Genomic DNA, 25,360 nt, shown 5'->3' on the forward strand with positions numbered 1-25,360 from the left:
TTGGATTACATACGCTTCAGGTTACATATGCTTCAGGTTACACACTCCACTAAGCCAGAAATAGTGCTTCAGGTTAAGAACTTTGCTTCAGGATAAGAACAGAAATCGGGCTCCGGCAGCAGGAGGCCCCATTAGCTAAAGTGGTGCTTCAGGTTAAGAACAGTTTCAGGTTAAGAACGGACTTCTGGGACAAATTAAGTACTTAACCCGAGGTACCACTGTAATCCCATACTTTGGGGGGTGAGGTAGAAAAGAGAATATGGGTTGTGCTTCCTTGTTGCTTTCAAACTTCCCTTAGTGTTTGTTGATAGGAAGACTTTGCTTTATAGGCTAGGCACATTATCCACAGTTAAATTTATTCTAAATTTTGTAGTATTATTTTAATATCTCTGCATGCTGATGGGCATAAAGTAGCTTTCAAGTAGCTAGGATTTGCTTCAAGTTGAGGGTTCAACTGACATCATAAAATGTATGAATTGTTTTTTTTGAAAGTCTTAATATGGTTCTAAAGGCATATTGATGATTACTTATAGCGTTTACCATCTTGCACTTGAAAGGCTTCAAAGTGCTTCACAAACCTCCTTGCAAGCTGTAAGATCAAGTTAGGTCAGTATCCTCCCCACATTACAGAAGGGGAATGGAGCTTGAGAGTTTATGGCTTCTTGAAGGCAGTTCTAGTGGGTTCGTGTGTTCTCTGGAGATCTATGTTTATAGGCAATTTTCCATCTCTAGTTTTCTATCCTACTTAAATAACATTCCTGAAATGAATATTTTAATCTTCCCTAGGGAGTTGCCTTTCAGGCCCCTCTGCGACCCCAAAATAAATAACATAGAATAGCTTGTACTGTAAGCACAAAGTTAAGAATAACTGTCCTGCTACAATTATGGTTCTTAAGAGATCCTTAGAATGTCATGATGGATCAAAATGCAAATTGAAAGGCAAAATTGGGCTGTGGAGTTATGAACTTCTTGTTTTGACTTTTAATTGTGCAAACTCACCTCTACCCTTAGGAGAATCTTCTTTAACTTAGCTGCTTTAGTTGATGACTTTCATCTGTGTAATTTTTAAAAATATGCTCAGTTGCAAAACTACAAATAAAGGTCTCATATATTGACAAGCTCTGAGATCCAGCCCCATCAAGCTTAAAAAATCACAATCTGGTATCATCCAGTGGACACTGATGAACCAGGACAAGTTTAGAATCCCCAAAACATTGTCCATTTTGGGAAGTGTTCTCTTTGTGGATGAGTGTATGGGGAACAGTATTCTTGCTGGAGGCTGAAGGGAATGACAAATTGGAGGGGTGCTTTTCCAGTGAGAAGCACCGTGGCTTCTTCTCACCAAGAATATTTTGATACATGATTCTTGCTAGGCTTAATGATTGACACAGAATGATGAACCCCTGAATGTTAATCCTGCAAGTTACGAAGATGTTTGTTCGCTTTCACTCTTGGCTGCTGGGGATCATTGGCTTGAGTTCACGCAGTTGCAAATGCCATGGGGAGCTGGAATAATTGAGGGCACTTTCCCTGCTATTTTGTCTCAAACAATGGGAGCACAAAAAGAATGGTCCTGCTAAACGCGGGAATGGGGAAGTGCAGGCAGGTCTCCTGCTAACATTGCTTCTGGCCATGAACAAACTGCCTGCTGCATTAGTTTCCATGGAGGCAGCATGCCGCTGAATGCCAGTTGCTGAGAACTGCAGGAGAGAAGTGTAATGTTGTGGTCAAGTTATGTTTGTAGGCTTCCCATGGGCCTGTGGTTGGCCGCTGTGAGAACAGGGTGGTGGGCTGGATGGATCCTTGTTCTGGTCCAGTAGGGTTCTGCTTATGTTCTTATGGAGGATTTTCAAAGTGACAGTGTAGATAGTGACTCTTCAGTGCAAGTGCTGCTAATTTAGACAGTGTGTGCAGGATTATTTATTGTTTTCAGAATTCTGTCACTTCTTATTGTTTTGTTCAGAGTTACTTGCCACTGAAAAAAGTATTTTTTTGTCATGGAACATGTGACATCGACTATCATGATGTTTTAGGGTTGCCATATTTTGAAGAGCAAAAAAAGAGGACACATTTGCCAACTTCTACTTTTAACTACAGAGCTCTTACAGCTATAGAAGCTGTGATAGATATATTGTTAGTAGCAATGTTCTTAACTTTCAATGTAATAATAATAATAATAATACATATTTCTCTCTCACTTGCCACATACACCTTTGTGAACATAAGTGTGCACAGAACAATTTATTAAACTGTTTAACATGTATATTCCATTTATGAAAAACAGTGAGAAATGGGAGCGTGATGCATGAGGCTTTAAAAATTGTATTTATCTTTTGTAAAAAAATCTTGGATTAGTGTAAACAAAAAAATCAAACAAACCAAAAACCAGCACATTTTGCCAAATTTTAAAAATCTGCCTGGACAGAAATTTTAATCCTGAAAAAGAGGACCTGTCCAGGAAAAAGCTCATGTTGCAACCAGACCTGAAAAAGAGGACAACCCTATGATGTTTGCACTATTAAGTCATACTCAGATGAGGCCTATTGAAATCAAGGTACTTAGGTCTATTGCGTTCAGGGGGTCTTCTCCTAGAATGGCTGGCTTCCCTTTTATCCCTCATAGTGTATTGAATAGCAAAGAGCATCACTGACACATAATGTTACGTTTTTGCTGGTTTATGTAATGATTAAGGAAACAAGTCCTTGCTAAATGCTGGATTACTGAATTTGGTTATGTTTGCCTTTTTTATTTCAACTCAGATGATGTTTGCATACAGCTGCTAACAGTCTTTAAACAGATTTCTAAAGTGGGAGATTCTAAAAGTATATCTAGTTTTGGAAAAACCTACATTATTTCTAAACATCTAGGAAACTGACACATGTTTCCTTGTAAACTTGAAAAGAAAAATCCCTGCTGGTTTCTTTATCTTTGAGAGGTGATTTTTTACAAGCATCCTGATTCTCCTCTTGCAGCAGTACCCTTGCCTTTTTCTGGTAGCATCCAGTCCTTGGGGTGGGGTACAGCTGGGGATGAAGAGTTAGAAGTGGAAAATTCCATGAGGCTTTAGAACAGTTTTAGCGCTGAAGGAAATAGTCTATGCAATTATCAGCTGGTTTCTAAAGAGGAACAATTAGGCAAGCTGGGAATGTTGCACAACTGCTGCGGCTTGTACTAAAAAAAAGTACAAATTGGAACATGCTCCAGGTTCAGGCCTTGTTTGTAGTGCATAAGTTCCCTGGGCCTTTGCAATTCTGTATTTGCAAAGGGCTGAGGAAAGTTCCTGGGAAAGATAACTCCTGGGTTGCAAAATGTTACTGTCCAGCATCTAGTAGCATAGCCAGTGTGATGGCTTAGGGCAGGGGTCAGCAAACTTTTTCAGCAGGGGGCCGGTCCACTGTCCCTCAGACCTTGTGGGGGGCCGGACTATATTTTTTGGGGGGGGGAGATGCAAGAGCACCACGAGCCCCAGTAGCTGCTTACCTGTGTCTTGCGAGCAGCAGGGGCTGGCAGCAACGGCGGAGGGACGATGAGCGGCGCGCGAAAGGGCTCCGGAGAGGGGCTGCTTAAAATGGCAGCCACTCGAGCGCTGCTGATGCTGGCACCAACAAAGCCCAGCCCCCTTCCTCCTCTAGGCAGGGCGAGGAGAAACCAGGAGGAGGGAGGGAGGTAGCGCCGCCACTACTGCTGTGGGAGGGAGAGGGAGGGAGAGGGAAAGAATGCACGTGCGCTGGTGATCCACGCGGTGATTCCCAAACCATCCACAGGCTAGATCCAAAGGCAATTGGGCCTAATCCGACTCGTGAACCTTAGTTTGCCTACCCATGGCTTAGAATGTTAACTGGAGGCTAGGAAGACCAGGGTTCAAATCCCCATTCTTTGAAGGAAGGGCCAGTTAGAAATGTAACACGATGTAGCCTTCAACTGAGCTTTTTTAAGGGGAAGGAGCATTTTCAACCATTTGCATTATTTTTCCTTCATAGCATTTCCTATCCTCTCTCCTCCAGTAGGAAGAATCTATAGTCTAACGACAAAGCATTTGAACTGCATGGCTCAAGGACTCTAGTTCAACCCTGACGTTTAAGATTAATAATACTAAAGGCTGCAATTATATTTTTAAGAGATTAAATACCAGTTTATTTAGAAGTAGTTTAGCAAGGGTTGGACATACTGCCATTAACAAATGACCTACAGTCATACCTCGGGTTAAATTTGCTTCAAGTTGAGCGCGTTCGAGTTGCGCTCTGCGGCAACCCGGAAGTAACGGAGCGCGTTACTTCCTGGTTTTGCCGCTTGCGCATGCGCAGACGCTCAAAATGACGTCACGCGCATGCACAGAAGCGGTGAAAAGCAACGCGTGCGTGCGCAGACACACCGTCACTAGATACGTTTACCTCTAGATGCGAACGGGGCTCCGGAACGGATCCCGTTCATATCTAGAGGTACCACTGTATCAGGTCCTTGTTGTTACCATCAATGCTCTTATTAGAAACCAAAAATAAATTCATAGCCAGCTGTGGGTTGATTGGTTATTTTGTGAATTTCATTGAAGATAACACTAATCTATTTTAACATTAATCTTAATAAAATCTTATTTTTTATATAAACTAGAAAAACATGAGTTACCTAGCTAAATCTTACTTTTACATATATATCTTTTTCAATTTCTTCAAGGAGTTTAATGTGGCATTCATGGTTCTTAGCATACACACACTCCCCATTTTATCCTCATGACAACCGCATGAGGCAAGTTAGGCTGAAAGCAGAAATTGGCCAAGTCACTCAGAGTTGGGACTGGGACCCTGGTCTTGTAGGTACCAATCCCATTCTCTAATCACTACACCATGCTGGCTCTCTTTTTGTTGGTTTTGCTGGAAATTACATAAATTGCTTTGACTGGGTTTTGGTTTTTTGAACCTCACAAAGACATGATGGGTGATTTTTCCATCTTATGTATGCATGTACTTTGTGGTTATCTATTGTTCACAGACAGAATTTTAATAAGTCCCTCCTTTTGTAGACAATGATCACATGCCCCCAGTTAATGGTAGATTATTGCTGCTGTGACAATCTGAAGCTTTTCTTTTCATTATTATAACTTTCCTGAGTTGTTGCTAAGGTTCCTCACAGTCCTTTCTAAAATACACAAATCTTTTGCTGATTTTCCTTCAGCAGGGTAGTGTCACAGCTGCAATTGGTGACTGTAATTAAAAAGACTATCTTTGAGGGATTCGGAAATCTGTGTGACTAATATCAAATAATGAAATTAGCAGTTCATGCTAATAAATGGGATTAGTAATTTACGCAGATTCTTGCCTCAATTACAAGACAGTTTTCTTGCTGTTGTGGTCAGAGAGAACTTTCCATCACTTTTCATTACCATTTCATTTTCCATCCCTTCAAGCTGTGTGAAATGTTACACAAAGATTAGGAGATCACACACACACTTGGCTTAGTTTAAAGAATTTGGGATTTATTTGGTGCTGAATGTCAGGGTGGACTTGTCAGTATTATGGCTGGGCAATGTTGAGTTTTCAACATCACGGTGTATTGCAGCCAAGCATCGCGGTAAAAAACTGCATTGGCCTCAGCCAACAAGGTGCTGGGTGAAACTGCCGTAGCTCTCATCATTGGGAGCTGAGGCACTTTCCCCTTCACACCTTGTGGGCTGTGGCCGATAAAGCTGGCCCAGCCTGCTCCTCAGCTGGGGGAGCCCCGAGTCCTCCACCGCTTGCACTCAACCGGCAGAGGACTTGGGACTCCTTGGCCAGGCTTTGCTGGGGGCAGGGGAGCCAGCTATGAGTCCCCCACCCCACCCCCGCTCCCCTCACACACGGCTGGCAGGGAACCCGGGGCTCCTTGGCCAGGCACTGGAGGCAGAGGGGCTCAAGAGCTGTGACAGTTTCACCAGCCATATACCACTGAGTGAAGCTGTCATTGCAGTCTCTCCTCCCCCCCATACTGGTCCTGGGTGATATATTGATAATATCACCCAGTGCTAGTCAGTATATCCCCCTTCTTTATTATAATTCCCTTTATATGAATTAAAATCCTCAGTCTTGGAGAGAGAAAAGGCAGAAACCTCACTTACTATTTTCTTTTTGTGCCCTCCTCCCACTCCCTTCAGAATCATAGAGCTGACCCTGAGGAACTCTTCACGAAACTGGAACGTATTGGAAAAGGCTCATTTGGAGAAGTCTTCAAAGGAATTGATAATCGGACACAACAAGTGGTTGCTATAAAAATCATAGACCTGGAGGAGGCAGAAGATGAAATAGAAGACATCCAGCAAGAGATAACTGTGCTAAGCCAGTGTGACAGCCCTTACGTAACAAAGTACTATGGCTCCTATCTAAAGGTAATTCTTATGGTTGCTCCATGTCTACTGGAAAAATGCAATTCTTTTCTTTGAAAACAGCAAGATTAATGTTGTGAGATGCAGACCCATGGAATGCTATCAGATTTTTTTTTAAAAAAATAGGTACCACATTTTGTGGGTGAAGGATAGAGTTTGAGTTCGGTCTGTTCGTATTGTGGTTCTGAAGTTTGCATTCCAAGGTCTTGGTGTGGTCAAAAATTGTAAAGACATTTCAACTCACACCTTCCAGTTGTTTGTCTGGCCAGTTGTCTTCTTTAGTTGTGTTTTTATTGATTTTAAAATACATTTAAAGCTTGGATTAAAAACCCAAAACAAACTAGCAATACTCTTTATTGATGGACTTTGAAACCAAATCATTTCACTCCCCTTGTTGGCATCTATCTGTCTCTGGAGACAATGGAGGAATGCACCTTCGGGGATAAAGTCAAAGAGTTGGAGATTTACAGCAGTTTTATTGCAGGTGGGGCAGAGGAAGAAGTCTGGTTTTGCTGCTACAGGTGCACCATCTCTTTTCTTCTCTCTGTGCTCCTCCCAGTGGCACTCCTCTGTACCCTCAGTAATCCACAAGTTTTCAAAAATTCCCATTGTTTGCCGATGTGTTGCTCTCCATGAAGATGCTGTGCATGGAGCAACAGATATGGGAAGGGATAGAGCGGACTGTGAGAAGATGAAGAGTTTCCCAAAGGGGTGATGTGGAATTAGAGAATATTAAGACAAAGAAGTGGGGTGGAAAGCTACCTGTCTGGTGTCTTTCTTTTTAAAAAAAAGTTTTTTAATGCTTTGTTCTCTCCTATCAAATCCATTCCCTCTTCCCCTCAGTTATTTTCATACATACTTGTTTGAGCCTGAGATGTTTATCTTTCTGCGTAACACAGTTACCACTCTCTCAACCCCTTTCAACACATACACAGATTTCTCTCTCTCTCTCTCTCTCTCTCTCTCTCTCTCTCTCTCTCTCCACACACACACCACTTCTCCTTATACAGCAGAAGCAAGCATCCTAAATCATTTTATTTCTTTTATGTAAGGAAGCAAACTGTATTTTAATCCTTTGCTGTGTGACTTCAGGAGTCTGCTCCTTTTTATTTCATTTATTCTCTAAAATAGCTACATCTCACTTTAAAGAAGACTGCTAAGAAAGATAAAGTTGAAGTAAAAGAATATTAAAATAAATTGGTATACATTAAGCTAGTAAGACACAGGACCACTGCTAGAACAGCACATTCAGAATCACACTCAGTAGTAATCCAGTAGGCCCTCCCTAAAGGTTTTACAGAAGAACCACATTCTCCCTGCTTGGCAGAAAGCTGGGACTTTTCTGTGGAGATGTCTGGTGGTTGTTCTGGTGCCTAAGCTAGAAGAGGAGAAGCCATTTCATCCTCAAGGGAGAATTGGATCATTGGCATGCCAGCAAAAATGTCCTCATTAACACACTGCACTTGGGTGTGCATGCCTGTGGGAAGATGGTAATCTGTTCTGCCTTCCCTGGTCCTGCCCCCAGTTAGGATCAGACATTTCAACTAATGCAACAAATTGCATTTCCTCAATGGCTGTATTTTTAAAATAGCAAACCATGTTTCCATACTAAAAAAAATAAAATGTAAAACTGTTATGAAAAATCAGTCAGTGACTTTAGGGAGCTTATGACTGGTATTCTGTGTGGTTTCACAAGTACTTATAACATGCAGAAAAGTCAAACATACGATATTGAACAGAAACATCACAGCACAATCTTACCACAAATTGCCAAGGTTCTACAGACCAGGACACTTTGGCAGGAATTACAATGGAAATATTTTTTTAACCCTAATGTCAGATGACCCAACTTCAAAAGAAATAATTGGGACCACGTTCTTAAATGTGTTTCTGATTCCTTTAGATCTTTGCAGCCTGTCTTGAAGTCCAGTGAGGTTGCAAGCAAAGATACCTGCTGAAAGTGGCAAGTCTTGCTTTGGGCAGAGATCAACTGCACTTCAGAGTTCCCAGTTGGGAACTGTGTAGCACAGCAGATCTCAGCAGGGTTTGCTGTAAGCGCCAGCCACCTAATTGGTGCTTATAGCAAGCCCCTTCAAGGGCAGATCTTTCATACTGCCAACCTCAATTCAAGTTGGTGATTTAAAGGAGGAATTGAGCAAATTTAGTGTGTGCTCATTTTTCAATTTAGCCATGACTTGGAATGTTTCTGCACCTGACATTAGGCATTAGGTGTGAGGAAAGTGGCCACGGTTTGTGCAAAACTGCCTGGCAGGCTAAACTCTCAGGCTTGATGGACCTAATTAGGTCCCTGGGCTGGAGATTCCATGTCCCTGCTCTAACACGTCATAATTTTAACCAAAAAATCATTCAAAATTCAATAATTAGGCGCTGTCCTCTGCTCTGTATACAGGCTATACTTTCTTGTCCTGTAGTAACTTCCAAGGAGTGTTCTTGGATGCCTAGGTGAAAACTATACACATTCAGCTACAGTTTATAGTTGAGACTTCATTGAGGCATTCTTGGAAAAACAGTACTTATTTTGGCTCTGCAAGCAGATTGCACTCAAACCATCAAAAGGTATCTGTGTGGCCCACACAGTGTTAGCCTGAGAATGAGTTCTCATTGCAGGTTTTTCTTCCTAGCACAGTTGGGCTTTGTGAAAAGTGCTAAAAGTAGCAAATGCCTTCCCTCTTAATTCTGACCATTGGAACAAGCCTTCATAGTATAAATACAGTCTCTAATCCTTCATGATTCTCAACAAACTGTGCTCTATTCAGTGCTGGACATGGAGTATGGCTGCCCTGCCCCTTTATTTGCTTGTTCAATTACATCCGTATTTCGTGTGCATTCAGAAAATTGAACTGGGCTAAAATTCAGCCTTAGATAGAAATAAATTGCTGACAAATCTTTTGTCTGACGTTCTTGTGGAGAGGCTATTGCCTCTTATCAGTTAATTTCCTTCATTTGAAGCCCTTAATCATGCTGATAGCTCTGAGTATCTGTAACTAATAATTGAAATGTTTGATTAAGACCAGTTATATTTGTTCTAAAATCTATATTCTGCCTGTGTATGAAGGAGATGATCAAATGTTGATTTAGTAGCATGTGTTATCATTGTTTTTTATTTTGCTAATAGCTGCCCTTTTTTTTGTAAATATCACATGGTTATGTTGGTAATACTGTTTATGTAATTCATGTCATGAGCAGAATTAATATGACAATTTGTTTATGGTCTTTATTATTAAAAATAGACCTCAAATAATACTTTAAAAATCAGACCAGGATTATTCGTTTTCTCTCCCTCCCTCCCTCCCTCCCTCTCTGTCTCTCTTCTCTCTCCACGTGCACATAGGCACACATACATATAAAAAGTGTTTTTTGAGGGTTGTGTGTATATATATTTTGCTCTTGAAATGCCAGTTAATAAAATAGTCTCAACAATTCCAATTGCAAACCCACTTATTAGAAGGTAAATCCAAGTGAGCTCAGTGGAACTTGTTAATGACTATACTGTTAGGATCCTTTATAGGTGGAATGCAGTTCACCTGTTTTCCATGTAGCATTTTCCAGATTCATTACAACAGCCAAATATATAATATTGATGCCAGAGAATGAAACAGTTCAAAATAAGTGGAGGAAGTCTTCTGTTATAAAGAAGAAGCATACTTTCACATTATAGCATTTTCACCTGGAAATGGTTAACTGACAGTCTCATAGCTGTATAAATAGCCCATTTGGTTCAGATGCAAATATCTTGAGTGGTAAAACTTTGTCATTGGAGCAGTATTTGAAGAGATTAAAATACCTTTCTTCAGGATTAGTTAGTATTCACAGTTCATCATGCAAGCTTTTCAGATGCACTTTTTTCTCTCAGGATGGATGATCAGGTGGTGCAAAGGGAAAATGGAATAGTGGCTCTAACTCTGTTTTTATTGATAGATGTTCCACTCTTATGCTAAGATTATCATTGTACAGTCATACCTTGACTCCCGAACGCCGCAAACCCAGAAGTGATTGTTCTGGTTTGCGAACGTTCTTTTGGAACCCAAACATCCAACGAGGCTTCCACAGCTTCTGATTAGCTGCAGGAGCTTCCTGCAGCCAACCAGAAGCTTCGATTTGGTTTCTGAACGTTTTGGAAGTTGAACAGACTTGATGAAGTGAGCTGATCTACTAATCTCTTTTGAAAAGCCTAACACTTTATCTGCATTCATTTTTAGGGCACAAAGTTATGGATAATCATGGAATACTTAGGTGGGGGATCAGCACTGGATCTGGTAAGTGTCTTCTAATGGTTTGTGCCTTGTTCATTTTCTAGTTAGCTTCTGCATTCTTACTTATTACTAAAATTTGTATGCTACTTTTCCATGTAAAAATGCTCAAAAGTAGCTCATTTCAAAGCAACAAGAATGCAACTCAGTACATCATTACAATAACAATCAAATATGGGTAAAGCAATTCAAAGTACAGTGGTACCTCGGGTTAAGTACTTAATTCGTTTCAGAGGTCCGTTCTTAACCTGAAACTTTTCTTAACCTGAAGCACCACTTTAGCTAATGGGGCCTACCGCTGCTGCCGCACCGCTGGAGCACGATTTCTGTTCTCATCCTGAAGCAAAGTTCTTAACCCGAGGTACTATTTCTGGGTTAGTGGAGTCTGTAACCTGAAGCATATGTAACCCGAGGTACCACTGTATAACAGCAATCCACTGATCTAGTAATAACATTCTTAATATTCAGAGTGTGACTTCTTTCTTTTTATAATTTATGAGTTGATAGTTTTTGAAGTTTTTTCAGTGAACATACTTCCTTTTTCAAGAAGTTTAAATATCCATGTCAAGGAATAGGTTTCAAGTGTAATTTATGACAGAAGTCATCATTAAATTTAATTCACAGTTCTGAAATCTCAACACTGAAGCCAGATCATCTCCTTAATATGCTAATGTTCAGAGCATTATGTAACTTTTCTGTAGATCATTCCCTCCTCCAAGAAGGGGATATGTCATTTTGTAACTGCTTTGTGTAAATTGTCAGTTGCACTTATAGTAGTCGTCGTCATTGCAGTAGTAGTAGTAGTAGTAATAGGACTCTTGTCAGTTAGGCAATGGTTCCTTCTACTTGCAGTTGGTGTACTGAAGCTCAGAGGATTTTGACTGAAGCTACCAAATGACTCAGTGTCTGGGCATGGCCTGTGATTCCCTGATCCAACTCAAACACTTTTTTTCTGTGGAGAGAAGCTGTCTGTTTTGTGGCACAATGCTCCTCTTGGTGTAATGACTACAGTGTTCCTTTATGTCTAGTTGTAGATGAGTTTGAGTTCAGGTTGTCTACCTTGTGTCTTAAAAAACAATATATTACCAAAAAGTGTACCACACCTTCTACTTTTCAGTATGAGGAAGATTTGTTGCTGTCAAAACACAAGTTTCATTAATAAACTGAAAGGTGAGATGTTTTACCAGTTTTGAATACACAGAAATGTTTTTTTTGGAAGCAGATTCCAGGAGTGTGCTATGGAAGCAAAAGCATGGTTAATATTCAATGTTGAAACTGACCTGGTTTTTCCATTTTTGGCAGTTTAAATTTAAGCCATGAAAGGGCCCTTTACTTATGACAAACACAGTGTTCACGACGGATGCAGCCTAGGAGGGACTAAAAAAGCAAAGCGCTTTGGGTGGTGATGTGTGGTTTTCCCCTATCCCCCAGTCCAGCTCCACCACAGCCCTATATAAGACCCACCCTTTTCCTGTAAGATAATGCTGCTCAGTGTTTATGCTTATGAGATCCTGAAATATTATTAACATTGAGCAACATGACATTTTTGCAAGCTCTGTACAAACTGTGCCTTAATCCCACTAGAATTTCAACAGCATAGAATTACAAGTGGTCTCTGCACATAAGTAGCACTCAGTGCAACCCTAACAGCCACCTTCTGATTTTCTCAGCTGGAATTTGGAAAGGTAAGAAAAGCCTTGCTGTTTGCTGAGTTTGGGGGCAGTTGTCCACTAGGGACAATGGAACAGATTTTTGAGGGCTATGGTTCATATACACACAAATCCATGTGTGTTGATTGCTATAGCTCTAAACACTGACTAAAGCATGACATGGTAAATGGCCCACAATTCAGATCACTTCACCTCAAACAGCACATTACAACCTGATGAAGGGCAGAATGGAAATCGAAACAAACAGTAAACAGAATTTGACTCATGTTCGGCTGCAGATCCTCAAGTGATGTGTTAGAGAGTGATAATAGTGCAAATCAGCCCTAGTTTGTGGCTCACAGTCTTATGAACCTCTTACCTAAATCCTCACAGCTGTTGTACTGTACAGTATATTACTGCCAATGGAGGCAGTTGCCCATACATAGTGTAGTTTAATAGTGAGCCCTGGTCTCCTTTGCAGGAAGGTGTTGGGGTATAAATCTAATAAATTAAATTATTACTATTCTGTGAGGTGGGATGTATTTTTGGGAAGGTAATACCATGGTTCTGTGTTCTTGCCATCTTCTCTAAAAGGCTATATTAGTCAAAGCTTCTCAGGAAAGTAAAACCTTCCTAAAGTTTGCCTGACAATGTTTTCAAGTAACTTGTGTTACTCTTCCAAGTTTATGAATTTATACAGTGTCTGTTGTGAAACATTCGTGTTTGAACCTTTTCCTGCAAATCTTTAAAAAAAGAAAAATGACATTTCAAATAACTGTTAACAAACAGTGGGTGCCAGGGTTTATGCTTTATTTGAATTATGCTTTGTTTCCTTCCCAAAGCTCCGTGCTGGCCCATTCGATGAGTTCCAGATTGCTACGATGCTCAAGGAAATACTGAAAGGGCTTGACTATCTACATTCAGAGAAGAAAATTCACAGAGATATAAAGGGTGTGTATAAATTTAAATAAATGACGAGCCCATATCCCTTCAAGCAATAGTTCTTTCTGCTTTTTAATTAGTTTTTTCTGCTTTCTCCTCCTTTCAAGCTGCCAACGTGTTATTGTCAGAGCAAGGAGATGTGAAGCTTGCGGATTTTGGAGTTGCAGGGCAACTGACTGATACACAGATTAAAAGGAACACCTTTGTAGGCACGCCATTTTGGATGGCACCAGAAGTGATTCAGCAATCAGCCTATGATTCAAAAGTGAGTTCTTTGAAATTGGTTTGTGCTTAGAAGTGACGTGTTCATTTTGTGCAAGACATTTGGAGATTTTCAGAACCGCAGTCTTGCCACAGAATGTATGGTATGCCTCCAAATGCGTAATTCTTATAGCTATAGGACAGCTTGAGAATGTGTATTAAAGATCAAAGAGCAAGTTTCTAGCACTAGTGATTATAGCCCAGAACTGTGTGGAGTGTACAAACCAGGAGGGGCCTTCATGAGCTTCCAAGCACTAAAGGAGCATTAGTACTTATTTCCACTGACTTTTGTCCTCCTGTGTTCATTGAGCTTCAGTCTTCTCCTGACTATGCTCAGAACTCTACTAAGCTCTCCTCCGAAAGCCTAAGCAAATCTGTTACCAGAAGGATGGTATGTACTAAGGGTTCTCAGGCTGCAGAGCAACAAGACACTCCTCTTCTTTCACTGCAACTTCCTGAGTTTCTGGGCTTCCTGTTAAGCTCTTTTCAACGCAGCACAATCACACCCAACTGTTCTTTCCCCTCCCTCCTGAGTGAGCACTTCCACAACTTGTCATCAGCTTGACCCACAAAGGATATTGAAAGCTGAACAATTAGCACTTGCTCTTGAAGGAATATACTTGCTCCATGTAGATAGACATTTATTCAGTGTTGCTGTGTTATATCTTGGAGCACAAGGATCCTATTTGTGTGTGCATGTGTGTTTTGCATCAGTTCAGTTTTAAAGCCTATGATTGGGGAAACAAAGTTTCTGCTACCAGTTTACTGTTCAAGATAGCTAGTGCTGTACAAATATGATACTATTATCTTTCCTCTTTCTCTGCAGGCTGACATTTGGTCATTGGGAATCACAGCTATTGAACTGGCTAAAGGAGAGCCTCCAAACTCAGACATGCATCCAATGAGAGTTCTCTTTCTCATTCCCAAAAACAACCCTCCAACCCTAATAGGGGACTTCAGCAAACCCTTTAAAGAATTTATTGATGCATGTCTGAATAAGGACCCGACATTTGTAAGTGTTAACATTTCACTTCTTCAACATTAGGAAACTTGGGTGCTTGCAGTATTGTTTGTTATGCAAAAGAAAAGGCAGAGAAAAGTGCTGCAGGCTTTTTTTTTAAAAAAATTGTTTAAACTTTTCAGCGTACAGTACAATGAAAAACTAATCTAAATAAAAAATAAAAAAGAAACAACAAAGGAAAAGGGGAGAGGTAACAAAGCCCTCTATCTGAGGTTGATCTTAACCCTTGTCTCACACAAAAGGGGGGGTGGACCCTCTCAGCTCTCACCTGGGAGCTTTCTTTTCTTCTCCCAGACTCCTACCCTGGGAGATCTTACCTTGCCTTGCCTGCCTCTCATACAGGGTCTTTCACTTTCCATCCATCACCTTCCTATGTGTACCCTCACTAACCTAGAGTAAAGGTAAAGGACCCCTGACAGTTAAGTCCAATCGCAAACGACTCTGGGGTTGCGGCACTCATCTTGCTTTACTGGCCGTGGGAGCCGACGTTTGTCCACAGACCGTTTTTGTGGGTCATGTGGCCAGCATGACTAAGCTGCTTCTTGCAAAACCAGAGCAGCACATGGAAACTCTGTTTACCTTCCTGCCACAGTGGTACCTATTTATCTGCTTGCACTGTGTGCTTTCGAACTGCTAGGTTGGTAGGAGCTGGGACCGAGCAACAGGAGCTCACCCTGTCACGGGGATTCGAACCGCCGACCTTCTGATCGGCAGGCCCTAGGCTCAGTGGCTTAGACCACAGCGCCACCCGCATCCCCTAACCTAGAGTAGAGGACATCAAAAACCAAAACATAGCACAACATAAGCAAGAGTAAAATAGATAGAAGAAGGAAGAAAAAGAGAAAACACTGGAAATAAATATAAAAAAATAGAGAGAAATAAATAAAGAGGACTTCAGATTCTTCGTCTGTCAATTATGTATATAAAAAGAGTTCAAAATTTTCAAAGTGTTCAGGATGGTATCCAGCTGTATTCCAGGGTAATATCCAGCTGTTCTTCAACCTGCTTATTGACGTTTTCCCAATCTTCAACCCCAGGCATCTCATGTTTATTCATTTTCCTTTTCATGCAAAAAGTCCAAAAGTGGCTCTACTGTTATTATCACTAAATGTCAAGAATAGTCTTCCTCCAGTCTGGTATGACAGCTTTTATCTCCAAGAAATTCCAATATCTATTATTAGAATAATAACCCATAGTTATTTATTTGATGTATATTCATTAATATACAGCCAGTTCCATATTCATCCGGTTCCAGATCTTCTGATCCCATTTCCTGTTGGCCATGATTTCCTGTCCTAAATTAGGAAAAGAAAAAAAAAGTTCCTTCCATTTCTGTTTCTTCCATTCTTTTTTAAGAAGAATCACCAGAGGCTTATTGGCTTTTTCCTCTGAATTCACTCCAACTTGTACACAGGATCCTTTCTCTTTCGGCTCCATCTTTGCCATCTCAAGATGTTTCTTGATATTGCTTATCAATGGTTTTATTCCACTTCTCCAGCATCACAACTCCATTGTTTCAGTCCTTCAGACACCTATGTGGAAGTTCTTTCATTTCATCATCTGCTGCTTCCCACTTTACCATTCCACTCTCACGTTCAGGCAGATCTTTATCAGTATCCCCCTCTACCCTAAGGTCCTGTGTATTCTTTGGTCTGATCGTTCTCTCCTTTTTCGTTCAAGATTTTATGCATCTCAGTTCTAAGGTCTTTCAGTTGCTCATCCAATAATTGCTGCATGATACCAACAGTCATTGCAGGGGTTCAACAGTTTCTTTGCCACATTTGGTTCAGTTAGTCTTCATGTTAAGTCTCTGCCTTGAAAACTTGTGTCTGTCTCTTTAAGAAGTGCATTCCTTTCGCACTCACAGGAATGTAGTTTCACTTCTGAAGCCAGCACTTCACAAAAAGGACTGAGAGTAAAAAGTAATATAAATTGAAGATGCTTAACAAGCAGAGCATTCTGACCCGTTTATAATCTTTCTTAATCACAAATAATTAAGATACTTTTTGTTTTGTTTTCAGCATGTTAGCTAATGCCTCTTATCTCACACTCAGTTCATGTTCTTGGTGAAAATTAATTGGCAGACAGATCACTTCAGTCGTAATTGATCCCAATCTTAAAAGTAATTAAAAGAAGGGAGGTTTAGCTGACCTGTTGTCCTAAGGGCTAACATTCAGGGGTATTATGTGGTGTCTGGACACAATAGCAGTTCCTCACTCAAAGATGTATCCTGCATCCAAAAACTTTTCTGGTCTCTAGTGTGAAGAACACCTTTCTTCAGAGCATTTGAGGTTAATCCCTTGATCTCCCTGTATTCAAAGAGAGAGTGTAATACATCTTGGCTATTGTTAATCGCTGCATAATTATCTCTGTTGAGGGACTGTCAGCAATTGAGGACTAGCCAGCCATCTTCCCTCCCGGAAGTCTCCAGATTTCTCAAACTTTTTAAGGTCGGCATTAATCTACTTGAGGAGGCAGCGTACAGAGTATGCACAAAACACAATAGAATAGAGAAAATCCATGCATCAGATCAGCTGGGTGTTTTTTGGGGGGTGGAGCTGCAGGGGCAAATTGGATGCTTGTTGCATGCTCTGTTCAGTTAAGGAATGAAAACCCTGGAAGGGAACAGAAGGTCATCCAAGCTTAAACCCTTCCAGTCTGCACATCAGTTTTCTTCAGAGGAATCTATTCCCAAAAGACTTCTGTAATAAAGGCACCACAGTGGTTTGTGTTATAATCCTGTTTCCTGCTCTGGCTTTAATGCATACAGTTGCTGCAGAGAACTTGAGCGTTCTCATTGGTCTAATGCTTGTTGGCATAAAAGTAAGGAAAAGTTTTGGATTACTCGGAGCTCTTGGAGAGGCAGAGTGGAAAGAAACCTAATTTTCAGACATAAAGAGAATGGAGTTGTTTGGACAAATAGTGCACTGCCATCCAATTACAAAATGCTTGGTAGTAGATGTAATCTGATCTAATGAGCCAACTTGCACTATAGTTATTGTAATTTTTTATTTATTTTCGCAATATCTGCATCTTGCCCTTCCACTACATTTGCAATGTTCAGCAGCTTACAAAAGTTGGGGGGGAAACACTAAAATCTAACAGATTGATGAACATGGGAAGCCAGACCATTGCTCTATCTTGCTCAGTACTGGTTGGTAGCGGCTCTCCAGGGTTTCAGGCAGGGAATCTTTCCCATCTCTACCTGGAGATGCCAGGGATCAAATTTGAGATCTTCTGCATGCTAGCAGATCCACTGTCACAGAGCTACTGTCTGTCCCCTGAGATTAAACCAATCTAAATAATAAGTATGGTAACCACAAAGGAATCCTTAGCACAGCAGATCAATCGCTATAGGGAAGGCCCCTTCCCATGTTCCAATCAGTCATGCCTCAGTCACAGTCGAGACCCAAAGAAAATCCTCAGCAGTGTATCTTTAGGAGCGGGCAGGCTGGTAAGGGAGGCCTTTATAGATAATTGTCAACATTTTGCATTCTGCTTGCAAACAATTTACCACTTCATGTCTTTTACAGCGTCCCACAGCGAAAGAACTTCTAAAGCACAAATTCATTCTGAAAAATGCCAAGAAGACTTCATATCTGACAGAGCTTATTGATAGATTTAAGAGGTGGAAAGCAGAAGGACATAGTAGCGATGAAACAGATTCTGATGGTTCTGATTCGTAAGTCTGGATTTTTGATTATCTGCCAGGAATTGGGGAGTGGGCAGGGGAGCTGTCCCAGTGGCAGGAGTTGAGGGGGCAGAGTTCAGCTCCTGTATTATCATTATTTTTATACTGCTTTCTATTTTTAAGAAAAAATATCAAAACATCAAATAAAACAATCCAGAACAAAACATTACTGAAGAAAGTTAAATATGAAGTATACATTCAAAGCAACATAATTAACAGGAAACTAAAATGTTATCTTAAAGATCTCAAATTAAAACATTACAAAGGGGGTAAACTACAGAATGCACATTTAATGCAGCAAAGTTAACCAAAACGATCTTAAACATTTCAAAAGAAAATATTACTTAGGGAAGTCAAATATAAAATGCACATTTAAATAGCATAATTAACAAGATAAAATATTACCATATCTGCTGCTGTTGCTGCTAGTCCTGTCAATGGTGGTTCATGGTGGGCAGCAGCTGTGGAAGATCAGGCTCAACTACCTAGGTCTTCACCTAGAAACAACCAAGGTGGCCTCTTCAGCAACCTCAGCTTTTGTAGCCGGAGTCAGTCAGGGCCCCGCCTTCCCAGGCCAGGTGGAAGAAGGGGCTGCAAGGCAGGGAGCTGCTCTTCCAGGATTCACAGCCAAGATGGTCTGCTGTTGGAACTACCACTTCAGACTACTATTCTAGGGGTCTACAGTATTTGGCTAAACTTGCTAGCCAAACTAACATTTATGTTCACCAGGTTCCTCCCCTCAGCTAGTTTAATAGAGGCATATTTCTCCAGCCAACAGCAAAGGAAGTGCACGTATGCACACAAACACTTTTCCAGTGAGAAAAAGACAAGTAGACTCAAGGTTTCAGTTAGTGCTCTGCAGAGAAGCCCTTGTGTCAAGGAATGGCTGGAGAGCCAACCCTGCACACATGCACACCTGTCTCCTACGGCAATGAGAAGCAGAGAGAAGGCAAGTTTCAGTGGTATGCCTTTGGCTCTTTTGCCAAGCAGCATCCCCTTACCCCCATGAAACAGACAGAGGAAGCATGCGTGGCTTGGAGCAGCAGCAAGCATGCAGTCCTTGGTGAACACTCTTTTGCATCATGTTATTCAGCTACTGCTTGGCAAACAAGGTCTGAACCTCACAACCAAGCAGTGGTTGAACACACTCCTCCCTCCCCTCCATCTGTCTTGTGGGAAGTTGAGGCAGGGAGCATGGCACATGGCATAAGGACACTGACCCTCTCTGCTGAGTAACAACTGGTGCAGCTCCTCCTGTCTCCTTTTCCTGGAGGAAATGACAGCTTTAGCCACAGCTTGGCAGTAAGACTCCAAGGAAGCAGTGGGAAATAAACCTCTGCCACCCTTTCTTGCTTCAAAATGGGAAAAGTCAGAGGGCTCACTAGCTTGGTCTTCAAGGTTGAGGCACTCTAGGCATGTTGGCCATACAGCTGCATCAATACCCCTGCCCACCTCTGCAACTTGGAAGTTGGAAGGAGAGCCATGCTGCATGGATAGTTGTTAAAGCCAGGCACAAACAAGTGGCCGTCTTGGAAGCATCCATTTGCAACCTTCTGAATTCTTCTGCCTCTATCCTCAGAAAGTCAGGAGACCCTTTCCAGCAGCACCTAACCCAGGGGTCAGCAAATGTTTTCTGCAGGGGGCTGGTCCACTGTCCCTCAGACCTTGTGGGGGGCTGGACTATTTTTTTTGGGGGGGGGGGGAAATACGCCCTCACGACTCTCCCCTCCCTTCTCCACAGCACCAGATGAGCCCTGGTGGCTGCTTACCTGTGCTTTGCAAGTGGCAGGGGCTGGCGGCAGCGGCGGGATGATGAGTGGCTCGAAAGGGCTGGCTCCAGAGAGGGGCTGCTCTGCTTTAAACAGCGCTCAGTACCTAGCTCCTGTGCCTTGTGAGTGGCAGGGGTTGGCGGCAGTGGCGAAGGAACGATGAGTGGCTTGAAAGGGCTGGCTCCAGAGAGGGGCTGCTTAAAATGGCCCTCAGCTAACCACGGCTCAACAAAGCCCAGCCCCCTTCCTCCTCTAGGCAGGGTGGGGAGAAGCCAGGAGGAGGGAGGGAGGAGGCGCTGCCGTGGTGTGGGGGGGGAATGGTGCAGCCCAAATGATCAGAATCCCTACGCCGATCCACGTGGCAATTCCCGGACCATCCGCAGGCTGGATCCAGAAGACAATTGGGCCGGGGCCGGTCCCCGGGCCTTAGTTTGTTGACCCATGACCTAACCAGTTGCAAGTGATTTATTTTTACTTTGGTCAAAAGCTACTTTGTGAACAGCAAATGATAACAGCAGACATACACACACAGTAGATCCTCTTACCTCATTTTTACCTGCCATTTGTTTTCATAAATGAAGTAAATTTAAATTGAGAGGCCATGATCTCATTCAGGGTCACTCTCTGAATTTCAGGACTGAGCCTGTGTCCACTGTAGCACAATGAGTGTGGTGTCTCTTTGTCACATTGTATGGATGTTTCCCCTTCATTTATGCTCTCTTCCTTTTCCTGAAACACTTTCAGGTTACTGCAGAATTATGTCACCTGTAGGGAGCCTGGAAACTATGCTTCTCCCAGATGGGACATTCCTAAGAATATTATATGCCCCAGGGGTGTGCTTCGTATGCACTGTAGACTGAACTATTAGTGCTAGAACTCCAGTCCTCTGGAATTAGTTACCAGCACCTAACACTTTGACATTTGGTGGCTGTTGAAGACATTTTTGTTTAAGAAGGCTTTCTGTGAAGTGTATACAGTCAGGCTTATGGGGTGTTGATACAGTTGTAAAAATGGTTCTACTGTTTGATATCTTTCTGTAGCTAACTTTTATTTAATGGAACAATACTTCAGTAACTTTTGGTTGTGAAGCAATTTGTAAATTTATAAATAAAAAGGCATCTATTTGGGGGGTTTATGCCTGCAAAAAAGGTAGACACTCCCCCACAATTTGGTGCGACCCACCATTAAAAAAGTTTGTGGGCTGTATTTTTTAAATAAATAAGGCACAAATCTGTTGAGGTAAGTTGAGCTGCAAAATAAATCCTGGGGGGGGGGGGGCGGGTTGAGGCATTCCTGCCTCTACTATACTTCTGCTAAGACTGAAAAGTGTCTTTCATAGACCTTGCAGATCTTAGGTGCAGCTATTGTACTCAATGTCACTTTTGTCACAGATCTGATTGGGCTGTGTTTTCTTTTGGTTGTATCTGCCTCTCTCCACATCCACAAAAGAAGACCAAAAATGCTGCTCTAAACTGGTTAAGTTCTTTTGTTATTGGCTCCAAGTCAAAAAGAACCTGGATGGGGCTGATGACATTTCATCTGGCTTCTGATTGTCCTTTTTTACAGTACATCACCATCATCATCAATTTTATTTGTATATTGTCCTCCCCAGCCATAACCGGGCTCAGGGCGGCCAACATCAAAATATAAGTACTTAAAATGTAAAATTCAGCAATCGACTGAAATACATAATCTAAAATGGACTGGGGGTGGGGGAAGAGCAAGGTTTGGATTCTAGTATTTCTTAGAGTTTTGTCCAGAGTTTATTGGCGTCTATTTTGGAAGCAAACCTACAGCATTTTGGCCTCCTCATTTGGCACGATTTTATATTTAAGGGTTTCAACTATGGCAGACCTCTGGTGTGGTAGCACAGTTCTTTAAAAGCTTCGTCATTTTCTTCCCTTCCCCATTAGGGAGTCTAGCAACAAGGAGAACAATTCTCACCCAGAATGGAGTTTTACTACAGTTCGGAAGAAGCCAGAGGCCAAGAAACTGCAGAACGGAACAGTACGTCCAGCCAGAATTTCTTTCTATTATTTAAGCTCCTTGGAAGCTGCCACAGGCAGAGAGCTGACCCTTGGTGTTTGTAAAGCAGTCAGAAATGTCCCCACCCCTCTGTAGACACACAGCATTGCTCCCTGGCAATACTGACTACATTTCAGGTGGTCAAATTCATCTCTGCAGTTGTGAGGATCAGAACGATGGTTATAGTGGTGGTGATGCTTACAACTTTTATTAATGAAGACTAGGATTATCAGGACTGCAATAAAAAAGTGAACTGTGGTGTAAAATTATCTAACACTTCTGTAAATTGTGTTTAACCTACCGTATGTCCACCACTTTATTTATTGGGAGGACACACCATAGTTTGGAGCCAATGGAGCTTTTCTCTTCTTTCCTCATTCATATACATTTATATTATTTTGGTTATTTATTGCTGCTACTTTGGGTCTATTTTGATAAAAGAAAAGCAGGGTGGTGATTAATAATGTAGCAAGTTCATTGGTACTCAGCTGCTAGTGGCAGCTCAGTAGATTGTCAAGTAAGAGTCTGTAGAGCATATAAAGTGTTTCCTGTGATCCGCACCCTCCCTCCAGTTGCAAAAATCATTGTGATGAGAATAAATTTGATTATTTCAGTCCATATAAATTGTTGTTTTCTTCATTTTGGGGGGCCACCTCCAGGACTGACCTTTGGAAAAACAGCCATAAGCTGTACCCAAGTTTGCACCTGCGAGAAAAGTTGCTGCTGCAGATCTCCCTGTGGACTATATCTCTTATCAGCCCAGTTTATGCCAGCATTTCTCCACACATCTGTAGGCACATATGTGAACATGAGGAGCCCGTTATGTAGTCTTGTCCCTTTTTAACTGGTCCTTGGTCTCCTACTTATTTCAGTTATTTGTCAGCAAGTGTTTGCTTAATGTATCTCCTAACTTTCCAGGACCAAGATCTCATGAAAACCCTGAGCTGTTTAACGATGATAATCACTCCTGTCTTTGCTGAGGTAAGTTTTCAGTTTGAGGCACATCCAAAGCATGTACAGTAAAGGTTGCAAAAGTTTGACCATTTTTGTCTGCCTCTCAGCTTAAGCAGCAAGACACCAATAATGCAAGCAGGAAGAAAGCAATTGAAGAACTTGAAAAAAGCATCAATATGGCAGAAGCAACATGTCCAGGAATCACTGATAAGATGGTGAAGAAACTTATGGAGAAGTTTCAGAAGTAAGCATATGGGTTTCATTTCTTAACCTGTGTTCTTCTTTAGGGTCTGTCTGCATTGCCTGTAATCTCATTTCCTGCTTTCTGTGTGAGTGTAGGAAAGGTAGTGGAAAAAGCACTGTTAGCAACCTTAGGAGGTGGAACTGGATTGAAAGAGTCTGGGAGGATTAATGTGAGGATGGTGAGGAAAATGAACACTGTACATGGATTGGTAGTCTGTAAAATAAATAAATTATTAACTACTTAGCTGGGATATAACTGAGCACTTTCTTCTTGTGTTTGTCTCCTTAGGTTTTCAGTTAATGACTCCTAAGAAACTTTCTATCAGTGATGCTGTTCCATATGGACCCAGTAATAGCCCACCAAAACCTACTATAAGCTTGGCAATGCTTTGTTCATGAGCTCCTTGTGCCTTTTGGATCATTGCAACATATATGATGATCGCAGATTTGAAAGGACTTAATTCCACTATTTTGTGATGGGTATACATGCTTTTTTGTATTTCCAGGACATTCTTTTTTGTAAAGAGCAACTTTTAATATTGTAGTTTTCACTTATTTAATCCAGTTTAAAACAAAAAACAAAAACGGTGAGGTGCAGCTTTGCTTCTAGATATAACCAGTGGAATGCCAATCTCCAGGCGCAGGATCTGGGTTGACCAGAGATCAATGGAATGCACTTGAGTTCATAGGAAGTGCACATGCTGTGTTTCAACAACATTTCGTTACTCTCCAGAGACGAGTCTTGTTTCTTTTTATGTCCACATAAGATACAGTTCTTCTGAGTCACTAAAACTAGACTTCAAAACAGCTTTTTACAGGAAAATATACGAGAGCACCTTAACCTATAGGATGTGGCTATAGCACTTGCTCAAACACCATAGTAGTCTTTATTTAGGCCCCTGTAAATGTAATACCTGCAACAACATAGGAGCTAACTCCTAGGGGCCGAGGTCCCTTCGGCGCCCCTGATAAAATATTTGAGCAGGCCAGGCCCCCCCAAAGTTGGTTGGCAATGCCATTCATATGGAGGGGTGTCACCATGTCATGTGACCAATGATTGGGGGCACGGCTTTCCTGGAGCACCCTCCCCCCAATATTTTATCCAAGTTGGCATCACCAAGCAACACTATTCTTTTGAAAAATGGGTACAGTGTTTTAGGCAGCTCTGTAATCACCTACATTTTGAGAGCAATATGTCATTAGCTTTGCAAGTTAACATGTAGTGACTGATATAGCTTAGTGTACAGTTTGTACGTATTACCCTTTAGGGCAGGATTTCAAATAGTCATTCATCATGGTAAAGAAAATTTTAAAGCAATACAGATGAAGGGCAGGGGGCTTTCTGCAATAATGGACACACATAGAAACCTGGCTTAATTTAATCATTTCTTCATTCTTTAGTAAGATTCAGGAGGGGGAAGTAGTTCATTCTTTGTTTTGGGCAGGGGACCTATGGGAATACCGTGGCATGCGATGAAATACCTCACCAGAAGGTATAAGTGTGTGACACCAGCGTTTTGTGTGGTGGTGTTCTATCCTGTAAGATATTTATACACTTACATTCTTAAAGACATTTACATGCAGTGCATTACCATGTTTAATTCCTCTTCCCCACCCCTATGTATTTTAAATACGTATTTACCAGTTAATATGCAAATAACTGAGTTATAGATATTCTTTCACAAAAAGATAGTACTGTGCAGTACAGAGTGATTTTTTTTTCATAAAAGGTAGCTAAAATTATAAACTTGCTTTCAGTTATATATTTATGGTACTGTTTTGATTGGGTAATATCTCCCCCCCCCCTTTCAACCCAGTTTGTATATTATGCTGAAGTTTGAAGTGGGGTTGTATTTCAGTCCTTAGCTGTGGAACTGTTGGTGTAAATTTATTTTTGATAAAAAGTCTGGATGTGTTTAATTTTATGGTTTGGATCTGCACATTTTTTGTTTTTGCACAAAAGTCATTTAAAGGATTTGAAATATATCTGCCAAATATTGAAAAGCGTTAAAGGAATGCAAGCAAATACTGATTTTTTTTCCTTAGTTTAAAAGTTGCCATTACATCGTTTAAAAAAAAGAAATAAATAAAGATATAAAGACACTGGCGACAGATGGTGGTTTAGAAATGCCAAGGGCAATTATTTTCAATGGTGCCTACACTGTAAAAAATATATATATAC

General features: G+C 41.3%; 1 protein-coding gene across 1 annotated transcript in view; it reads left to right on the top strand.

The window, feature by feature from the left end:
- Nucleotides 1-25,098, top strand: part of STK26 (serine/threonine kinase 26) — a 39,424-nt gene extending 14,326 nt beyond the window's left edge. The window contains exons 3-12 of the mRNA XM_053374664.1: nt 6,125-6,355; nt 10,573-10,629; nt 13,115-13,223; nt 13,322-13,479; nt 14,302-14,487; nt 18,030-18,178; nt 21,870-21,963; nt 22,900-22,962; nt 23,043-23,179; nt 23,468-25,098. Of these exons, the coding sequence (XP_053230639.1) occupies nt 6,125-6,355; nt 10,573-10,629; nt 13,115-13,223; nt 13,322-13,479; nt 14,302-14,487; nt 18,030-18,178; nt 21,870-21,963; nt 22,900-22,962; nt 23,043-23,179; nt 23,468-23,489 (1,206 nt within the window). The 3' untranslated portion in view covers nt 23,490-25,098. The remainder of the gene's footprint in view (nt 1-6,124; nt 6,356-10,572; nt 10,630-13,114; nt 13,224-13,321; nt 13,480-14,301; nt 14,488-18,029; nt 18,179-21,869; nt 21,964-22,899; nt 22,963-23,042; nt 23,180-23,467) is intronic.
- Nucleotides 25,099-25,360: the final 262 nt, after the last annotated feature.

The sequence above is a fragment of the Podarcis raffonei genome, chromosome Z, assembly GCF_027172205.1.
Source record: "Podarcis raffonei isolate rPodRaf1 chromosome Z, rPodRaf1.pri, whole genome shotgun sequence".
In the NCBI taxonomy this organism is placed as follows: Eukaryota; Metazoa; Chordata; class Lepidosauria; order Squamata; family Lacertidae; genus Podarcis; species Podarcis raffonei.